Genomic DNA, 11,266 nt, shown 5'->3' with positions numbered 1-11,266 from the left:
GCAGCCTTGACCCTGGCTGCCATGGGGGTGCCCATCGTCATGGGCGAGGGAGCAGCTTTGACCCGCGCTGCCAAGGGGCCCATATCCTAGGGCGGAGGTCCCATTACCCTGGGAAGGGGGCACGTAACCCTGGGCCAAGGGTCCCCTTTCACTCTGGGGATTAGAGCTCGGGCTAGCTGTCCGAGGAAGCACCGGGGAAGCTCCCTGGCTGGCCCCCTGTGACCCGGGGAGGGTAGTCAGATTTCCCTCTGACTCTGTGGGACCATGGGATGCCATGGTTTGCTGAGCTGTTAGGCGGCGGCGGAGAGGAAGCAAAAATACGTCCGTTCACCACGGCGGCTAGACTCAGAGAGAGAAAGAATTTGAGATAGATAGATAGATAGGTAGAGAGAGAGAAACAGAAAGAGGGAGAGAGAGAAAGAGAGAGAGAGAGAGAGAGAGAGAGAGAGAGAGAGAGAGAGAGAGAGAGAGAGAGAGAGAGAGAGAGAGAGAGAGAGAGAGAGAGAGAGAGAGAAAATGTGAGATAGATAGATATAGAGAAACAGAAAGAGAGAGAGAGATAGAGAGAAAGTATAGTCTTGAGTACTTATTTGTACTGTTATCTTATTACTGATACTTTGTACTGTTTGGAATGAGTTGTTCGATAGTTTTTCCCTAACTCGCCCTATGCCTGGCAGTGCATTCACCAGCCAATCAGCATTTATGAGGAATGGTGACGTCATCAGCCAAAGTTCCTAGGCGGTGGGAGTTTGTAAGTAACCATTCGGGTAAATTCCAAACATATTAGGGATCTCAAACTTACGGGAAATCTGCTACAATGACATAATTTCTTCTTAAAAGAAGTACTTTAGAGTTGCCAGCAATTTTCTATGTTGCTATATGCAAAAAAAAAAAAAAAAAAAAAAAAAAATTCTTTCTTTTGAATATTTTTATTTAGAATAACTGCTATATATCCATTCTTGAAGGGCCACCTTTGCCTTCAGAACTGATTTTTATTTCTAACTGGAATGCAAATCAAAAAGCCCAAGAGAAAAAGCCTAAAATAATCAAAGCACATATACACTGGCGGATCTAGGCTAAATCAGTTAATATCAGCCGAAAAAAAGTCTATAAAAGTCCTCCGGATCCATATTCAGGATAAGCATTTAGTTTACCCTACAAAATGTCTCGTTTTCTTTGAAAAACAACTATTAACAGAAAAAATAAATTTAGGTACAACCATAATAAATGAACCATCGCTATGCTTCCTGTGGCTGTTTCAAATAACTGAAAGATATTAAGAAGAGGGAGAAGAGATTAATTAAAAAGTCAGAAATCACTGAAGAATGTTAAGAAAGAAGGATATCTGCGAGATAAAGACTGATAGAGAAAGAGAGAGAGGTGAAGAACAGAGGGAGGGAGAGGGAGGAGGGAACACATACGGGTGTAAATGAAGTCAACAAGCAACGAAGGTAATTGAATTGGAGTAGAAGGGAGAGGGAGAAAAGTAGAATAGAATAAAATAGATAAAAGTAGAATGTTTAGTAGGATACTTGCTGTCATATATTTACCCTATATTATAATATTAGTAACGTATCCCTCTACATATATTGCATGCGTACGTAACCCTTATGTAAACATTAGTGTTGTACACTCCTCCAGAATATACTCGTGTAGCTCAGCAGAGCTCCGTATTTTATTCACTCTTTCCCCTCAAATGGAGCAACAAAACAACATATAAAACATGGTGGCAGCCGTACTCCGTCTCCAAGCATAGATAAAGAGGGGAAAGAGGTAATAACAACCTGGAGATACCGAAATATGGACTTTAAAATACGAGAGGTAAGCGACCAACCAGCTAAGAGACAAGTGCCACGTCGCACCTAAACCACGAATGATTCGCTCTCAGTGAAGGTATCAAGCCAAATAAGACTGAAGTATATAAGAAACATGCGAAAGTAAGTCACAGTTCGCTTCATAGTTCCTGTGTACCCAACACAGCTCAACTTTGGTGCACCGTAATTGTCATAATACTCGCATTGCCACGTCATCAGTCATCAAAATGGCCGGCGCCGAACTCTTACCAAGTATGAATTGAAAACCTAGCGATTCATATGGCGCACTAATGATTTTCCAAAAACGTTGTTTAAGATACTTCAAGGTTAAAAAGATACCAAGAGAGGAGCAGGCAAACCACATCATTCTGTATGCAGGCAATTCTGGAGAGGAAATGATAGAGGCAAGCAATCTGACTGAAGAAGATATAAATGACCCTGACAAAGTTTGGGATGTTTTTCAGACCCAGGTAAAACCAAAGACTATGTTGACAGACTTCGCCCACGAAAATACATTCAGAAAGAAATTTAATCTAGTGATGAGTTCTTGAATAGATGTGAAACCGAAGCAAAGAGATGCAAATTTACTGAGGCAGAACATGAAGCAAGAATCATTGAGCAATTCATGGAAGGAGTATACAGTAATGATTTACAGAAAAGCCTTATCATGGAAGGTGAAGACATAAGGTTGAGCAAAGCCATTGACATTGCCAGATCTCATGAAGCAACCATAAGAGATAACAAAGACATGAGAGTCAAAACAGTCAACTATGACCTAAATGTCGATGCTGTGGGACACCCTAAGTTTGCAAGGGCAGCAAAACCATGCAACAAGTGTGGGCGAACATACAATAAATACCCCCCACAATCCTGCCCAGCATATAGTGCGAGGTGCAATACATGTGGCAAAATGAACCACTGGCAAAAAATTTGTCTGTCAATACCAGAAAATAAGAATAAACAAACAAGAGTAAGGGCACAAGCCAAAGTCATTATGCCGGAAATAAAGTCCATAGAAACTTCAACAGTGACAAACCCAGGAAAGCTAACAGAACATCTGCCGTGCATGAGTTCAGCCAAGATGACCCCTATGAGGATTATTTCACAGTAAGTTCTGTTAGAGTAGCAAAGGTGTCAAACAGTAATGATAGTGAAGCTCTACGATCTATCAAAGTCAGAACCCCTTGCAACAAGACTGGCTCGATGACAATCAAGGTCGATACAGGGGCTAGAGTAAATCTGCTCCCGATAAGAGCATTTCGAATTATGTTTCCAGATTTATTAGATGCTCATGGGAAGCCGAAAACCTATCTGATCAACAACCGTCAGAAGAATTTGATTGCAGTGAACAATATAAAACTCAAGCATTTTGGGTTGATCAAATTAAAGTGCACCTTCGATGAGAAAAACTGGATCGATACAGATTTCTACATTCTGGACCAAGAAGTTGGACCAAATATTTTGGGTCTCCCAAGCCTGAGAGCCCTAGGCATGGTGACAAATCATGAAGCATGGATGCATCCTCAACCAACCACGGCCGTCCAGTCGGTGTATGATTTAAAGAAATCATACCTGGATCAGTTTGATAAAATTGGAAGTTTTCATGGAAAATACCACATAGTGAAAGAGGGTTCAAGACCAGTTGTCCATGCACAGCGAAAATTTCCTATACATAAAAAGGAAGAACTTCAAAACAAGCTCGAAGACATGGAAAAAATAGGAGTTATCAAAAAGGTGTCGGAACCTACAGATTGGGTCAACAGCATGGTTTGCACCATGAAGAAGGATGGCAGCCTGCGCATATGCTTAGATCCAAAGGATTTGAACAAAGCTATAAAAAGAAGCTATCACAAGACACCTACACAAGAGGAATTCACACACAAGTTTGCAGACTCAAAATATTTCAGCAAACTTGATGTAAAGAATGGCTATTGGTCAGTCACACTTGACGAGACCAGTTCGTTCCTCACTACATTCAACACTCCCTTTGGCCGCTACAGATATCTCAGAATGCCTTTTGGCCTGGTTATGTCACAAGATGTTTTCCAGCAAAAAATGGATCAGATCCTCGAAAACTGTCCTGGTACCATTGGCATTGCTGATGATGTAGTTGTGTTTGGAAAAACTGAAGAGGAACATGACATAAACCTGCATAACTTCTTCAAGATTGCCAAGCAGAAAGGATTAACTTTCAACAGGGCAAAGTGTGTGATCAAGCCGGAACAAGTGAAATTCATTGGAACTGTCTACGACAAGGAAGGCTCTCACCCAGATCCAGACAAGGTATCTGCAATCAAAGCACTGCCGAGCCCAACAAATGTTACTGAGTTGCAACAATGTTTGGGAATTGTCACCTATATGTCGCCATTTATCCCAAACCTAGCTGATGAAACTGCACCACTTAGAAGTCTCCTAAAAAAAGGTATAGACTTTACATGGTCACCAACCCACGAGAAGGCATTCGAACATATTAAGAATATTCTGTGCACAGATGCAACACTGGCACATTTCAATCCAAATAAACCAACAGTAATACAAGTAGATGCATCACAAAAAGGTATTGGTGCTGCATTAGTGCAAGATGACAAGCCTATTGCCTATGCATCCAAGTCTCTGTCTGAAACAGAACAATGTTATGCCAATATTGAAAGAGAACTACTTGCAGTGGTATTTGGATGTGAAAGATTTCATACCTATGTATACGGCAAAGCATTCCTGGTGGAGAGTGACCACAAACCTCTGGAAATGATTCAACTAAAGAATCTGACAGCCACACCGCCCAGACTGCAGCGTATGCTGATGAGGCTGCAGCACTATGATGTCACGATCCGATACAAGCCAGGAAAAGATCTCTTATTAGCAGATGGTCTATCATGCTTGCCATCAACGGACAACCAACATATTGGTCTAGACCGACAGATCAACTTTGTTACATTCAGCAACGAGAAACTAGTCTCACTTAGACAGGAAACCTCAAAAGATGTCATCCTGCATGGACTGAAAGACGTCATTATTCAAGGATGGCCAGAAAAGATGAAAGACTTACCGAGAATGCTGCAACCATACTGGTCCTTCAGAGATGAGATATCTATTGAAGATGGGCTAGTGATAAAAGGCAGCAAATTCGTAATCCCAGCTTCCATGCAGAAAATTGTGCTTGACCGCATCCACGAAGGACACCAAGGCATCACGAAATGCCAACTTCGAGCCAAAGACTGTGTATACTGGATTTCAATCAACAGGGACATTGAAGACCTAGTCCAGCAGTGTTCCATATGCCAAGAAACGTCAAGGTCACATACAAAGGAAACCCTCATCCCGCATGAACTTCCTACACGACCATGGCAGTATGTCGGAACAGATCTTTTCCATTATGGAGGAAATGATTTCCTGATTATAGCTGAATACTACTCAAAGTTTCCAGTTATCAGGAAAATGCCCATGCATGTCACAAGCCAAGCTGTGATCAAGGGATTGAAGAACTTGTTCTCTGAGTACGGAGTTCCCGAAAAAGTATATAGCGATAATGGACGCCAATATAGCTCAGAAGAATTTGCAACGTTCGCCTCGAACTGGGAATTTGAACATATAACAAGCTCACCCCACTATCCTCAGTCAAATGGATTCATTGAAAGAACTATCCAGACTGTTAAAAACACCATCGACAAGGCAAAAAGAAGCAACAAGGATCCAGAAATGGCATTATTAACCCTACGTACCACACCACTGGATAGCAAGTTGCCAAGCCCAGCAGAACTTCTGATCGGGAGGAAGATGAGGAGTAACCTACCCCTTTACCTGCCTTACAAAGGAAGGGCAAAAGCAAGATGTCTATGAAAACTTCAAGAGGAAGCAAGACACACAGAAGCAGTATTACGACCGAGGAGCAAAAGACCAGCCAACACTCCTAGCAGGCCAAGCTGTTCAAGTTCAAGACCACATTACTGGAAGATGGACACCCGCTACAGTCGTGGAGAAATCCCAAGAACCTCGATCATACATAGTCGAAACACAAGATGGAGGTATCTTACGAAGAAACAGACGAACATCAGGCAGACGCCACAACCCAAGCATCCACTTCCAGATGAACACCATGCAGAAGAGTCTACTGGAACCACATGGAATATAGATAACGAGCAAGAACATGTGAGCAAGGCTCCTGAAGTAGTGCCTCAAGAACAAGAATCAACATGCGATGGCACAAGAACAAGATGTGGCCGTACCATCAAGAAGCCTAATAGACTGAACTTATAATCTGTTTCAGTCTCCAGTGTTTATGTGTAGTGTTCAATAGTGTTAAGGAAAGTGCTATAATAATGGCCAGTATACTAATATGATTCTCAAAACAAGGTGCTATGTTTTTACCTGATTCTTTTTGAAAATTACTGAAAACAAAGTGCTATGTTCCTACCCAATTGTTTTGAAAATTACTGACAAAGATGCTAAATCTTATTTTACATGTCTGTAAACACAAGGCATTCTCAGGTGCAATCTCAGTTACCCAACTCTAGCAGTTCATAGATTGTTAAACTCTATTTTTGATACATTGCAGATTCTCACATATTTTTGTAACTAACTACCAAATACTATATCTCAAATATGATAAGAATCTAACCCACTGTCTTTTGTTTTTGAAAAAAGAGGGATGTCATATGTTTACCCTATATTATAATATTAGTAACGTATCCCTCTACATATATTGCATGCGTACGTAACCCTTATGTAAACATTAGTGTTGTACACTCCTCCAGAATATACTCGTGTAGCTCAGCAGAGCTCCGTATTTTATTCACCTTTTCCCCTCAAATGGAGCAACAAAACAACATATAAAACACTTGCCTTTACCGTATCTTTCCTCGTTCGTTTTTCTTTTCCTTTCTCTTACCTTTCTAAAATCTTTTCAGATATCCTTTGTGGCAAGGATAACACTTTAAATAGAGTTAATATAATTAGATTTAAAAATTGATTTATAAATTCTGTCGTATGAATTTATACATAAACTACTGAAGACAAATTCAAGCAATAATGCACACGAAAGATGTGATTTTTTATTTCTTAGCTGTTAGGATAAAGAGCTCTTTCCAATGTCAGAAATAAAAGTGATATATCATGATTATAAATAACGTAGAGCCAGCCCTGTATGTCTAATTGATATTTGGAAACGAAATTTGTATGCAATTCCTCCTGCACTCTACGTAATGCATGTTTATTAAGTTAAATGAAGAGTGCAGATCCCAACTGTATAGCATTCATTATTCAGATGATTATCGTGATGATTATAACATTTCTCAGCAAAACTTTATTTACTTCTGTGTAACTCGTAATCATGTTCGATAAATGTTGTGTCTGTTATTGTCATTGGTGTTCGCATAACGTTATTATAATCATAAGATCAGCAACAAAACATACCCAACCCAAGAAAAGACGAGGAATAACAATAGAATAACGATAATAACAATAAAATAATAATATTTATATATGTTTGTGTGTGTATATATATATATATATATATGTATATTTATATATATGTATATTTATATATATGTATACATTATATATATGTATATATAGATTTATATGTGCATATATATACACACACACACACACATATATATATATATATATATATATATATATATATATATATATATATATACATATACATATATATATATATATATATATATATATATATATATATATATATATATATATATATATACACACACCCACACACACACACACACACACACACACACACACACACACACACACACACACACACACACACACATATATATATATATATATATATATATATATATATATATATATATATATATATATATATATGTATATATAAATCAGTTAATTTCTTAATATCAAAAATGAGGAATCAAGGATGGTGGTGGAAGTACTGATTTCTCTCTGTCGACACTGAGCTAAGTGCAAAGTTAAGGGCATGCCCGTCCTAATAATACTATGAATTAAATCGTAACCGCAGGAAGGATGTAAACTTCTTTATTATTGCTCAATAAAGAGGCTTATTAGTGCAAAGTCTCACATTTGTTAACAACTCAATTTAAGAAGCAGAAGAAGGTTAGTGTTGATTGAAACCAGTGCTGCGCAGTGGTTTTTATTTCTAATAAGATGAACATGATTAAAATAAATCCACTAAAGGCTAAATCAGTTATCTTTAGCCGAAAAAAGTGTATAAAAGTCCTCCGGATCCATATTCAGGCTAAACATTTAGTCTATCCTACAAAATTTCTCGTTTTCTTTGAAAACAACTATTAACAGAAAACATAAATTTAGGTACAACCGTAATAAATGAACCATCGCCATGCTTCCCGCGGCTGTTTCAAATAACTGAAAGATATTAAGAAGATATTGTAATCATAAGATCAGCAACAAAAAATACCCAACCCCCAAAAAATCGAGGAATAACACTAGGATAAAGATAATGATAAACGAATAATAAAAAAGTAACAGACGATAAGATAAAAATGAAATAACAACTACTACGAAAAGAGTTTATTTTGTTTTTATCTTTGTTAAATATACGCTTTCTTTGAATAATGACCCTTTAGTTATCATTGAAATATGCAATAGACAATTACCTAATTTACATAGTATATTAAGCTGCGTCGTGTCTGAAACGGAGTTGAAAGTATAAAAAACCCGATTTCTGAAATGGAATTTTAGATCTTGGTGGCAGCATCGGTATCGTCTCTGACTCGCACGGTGAAGGATCCAGAATCGAGACCAGAGTTTAATCTTTGGCTTCGGGAAAAGTTAACAGGTGTTTGTTGACACTTGCTCGTGTTTGGCGGTTCACGAGTGTCCTCCAAGGAGATAACGTCCCCCTCTCGAGGTCAGTGTGGCATGGTTGGTTTAGTACTAGCCCTCCGGTCTCATAGCCGGAGTGACCTAGGTTAGATAGATAGATAGATATGTGTGTGTGTGTGTGTGTGTGTGTGTGTGTGTACGTGAACGTGTTAATCTGTTCATGTATGTGTTTGATAATGTATCTTTCAAGTTGTCTTTCTATGTTTCTGTATCTCCCTTTTCCCTCTCCTTTTCTTCTTCTGATCTTACTGGATTTCTTTTTTTTCCTTAACATTTCTCTTCTGGCCATCTTTCCTCATCTCATCGTCTTTAATGTTCATCCTCCTTCTCCCTGCCTCTCCACTCCCCTTTTCTCCCGCGTCCGCTTTCAAACACACACACACACACACACACACACACACACACACACACACACACACACACACACACACACACACACACACACACACACACACACACACACACACACACACACACGCACACACACACACACACACACACACACTAAAAAAACCCAGCAACAACACCCCCACCCCCGAAGATGTGGATATCTCGGGTATGAAAACCATAATTTCATTTCCTGCTACGAAAGGAAATTAATCAATCGTGAACAACATCGGTGTGAATAACATTTAGTCCATTTTCGGGGGAGACGAAAGATAACGAATAAGCGATATATGACAAGAACAAGCCCTTCAAGTGAGGTGGTGACTATGGTGTCATCATTTATTCCATCGCGAGGTTTTATTTAGGGTTAGGTTAAGATGGTAAACTAACGAAGGGAAATTCCTGGCAAGCAAGTCCTGTGCGGTCGATTCCTTTCCGAAGATTCCCCTTGAAGTCTGAGGGAATCTCACATTCCGCTCTATGAAGTTTGTGTTGGTGATATATCCATATGCAGATTACCATTGGACCTAGAATGAATAACAATGAAGAATAAATAGATGAATAAATAAAAGAGGAAGGAAACCTCGCCGGCAGTTTTTTGTTTATATAAAGTCGAGACAAATTTTGAGTAAAATAATTCGAAATTTTTGAACTGCAAACTCATGATTTATATTGTTCTATATTGTATGTTTATTTATTTATTATATTTTGTGAACTCTCAGTAATATCACACATTTTACTCTATGTATGTGATTTCTGTGTTTTCACACACGATTTACTAAAAAAACAAACTTTTTTTTAATTGACAAATTTTGAATGAAAAAAACAGCTAGCTCACTATATTCTTTTTATATATATTTATTATATATCATTATTTTGTGTGTGATTGTACAATCACACACAAAATCGCTTGTAAAAAGCGATTCAAAAACTTTATAATCATTCACTTTTCCTTAGTTACTGAAATACATATGGTGGTAATACATAAACAAATACACAAACACAAATAAATGGACATGAAAACACACAACACAAAGTCACACAAACATGTTCACACCGAGTTCAAATTTCCCTATCACTCCAAAAACTATTACTTCCAAGTAGCATGGTTGGTAAGGTCGCTTCCTCTCACGCGATCGACCCCAACCGATGCCAAGTGACACTTGTGTCACGTAGGCGTTACTCTTTTGGTGTTGTTTTCAGTTTAGATATTTCTTCTAAATGACGTGGTTTAATGTTGAGGTTGCTTGGATAACGATAAAAATACAGATAACGGTAAAGAACCAAACGGGCATCATTAAGCCATGTTTGCTATGATCAGGAACCTTTCTGCTTCATCAGCCTGCACTCTGTTTCTGCGTTAATCAGTCGCTCAGTCAGTCTATCTTTCAACTGTTTATGTCTGTCCATCTGTCAATCTACCTACCTATTTATTTATTTAAAGTTAATTTTATCTACTTGTTACTTTTTACACGTTAATTATTATGAGTTTTGGTTAACCATGAGAGAGAGCTATTGATGGTACCAATCGCAGCAGACTGTTTTACGTATTTTACATGATAATTATAAATTTGTTTGTGGTTTAATTTTTTTGTTTTGTTTTAGTAATTATTCTATCTTTTATATATTTTATTTTATTATTATTTCTTATTCATTGTTTTATTATTGTTATACGCTTTTTACTTATTTTGAATTTTATTTACTTTTATTATCTTGTCTTTTATTCACGTTTTATTCCTTTTACTTAAGCTTTTACTCGCCCTTTACTTCAGCCTCTGTTTTTTTACGACTTTTCTGTCTCATTTTACGATCTCGTTTACTTTTCATCTTGTAATCTTTAGCCCTTACTTCCTTTTCGTGTTATTTTACGATTTTTAGCTTAGATGTTTGTGTTATTCTTATACTGTTTTAAGCCCTTCTGGCCTTCTTAGTGCATTAAATTATTCTTAAGCAAAAAAGAGAAAGTAATATTTCAGTAATTTCGTTCATTTCGTTTCACTCCATTCTGATAATTAATATTATATATATATATATATATATATATATATATATATATATATATATATATATATATACATATATGTACCGCAGTACTGACACAATAGGCAGGCATTTTTATGATCGAGTTTTTTCTGCCTTGAGAATTGTTCAGTTATTTGTCTATACCTGTAACAAACACGAATACACATAAAGTAGTGCACACACACAGACACACA

General features: G+C 37.6%; 1 protein-coding gene across 1 annotated transcript; it reads left to right on the top strand.

Moving 5' to 3' along the window:
• Positions 1-2,481: 2,481 nt before the first annotated feature.
• Positions 2,482-8,590, top strand: LOC125035886 (uncharacterized protein K02A2.6-like). Its single transcript, XM_047628197.1, has 4 exons — positions 2,482-2,648; positions 2,843-5,595; positions 5,662-6,033; positions 8,520-8,590. Exons 1-4 carry the CDS (start codon positions 2,482-2,484, stop codon positions 8,588-8,590), a joined length of 3,363 nt encoding a protein of 1,120 aa, XP_047484153.1.
• The last annotated feature ends 2,676 nt before the right edge of the window (positions 8,591-11,266 follow it).

Source organism: Penaeus chinensis, chromosome 20, assembly GCF_019202785.1.
Source record: "Penaeus chinensis breed Huanghai No. 1 chromosome 20, ASM1920278v2, whole genome shotgun sequence".
NCBI lineage: Eukaryota > Metazoa > Arthropoda > Malacostraca > Decapoda > Penaeidae > Penaeus > Penaeus chinensis.
This window is presented reverse-complemented; position numbering and strand designations above follow the sequence as displayed.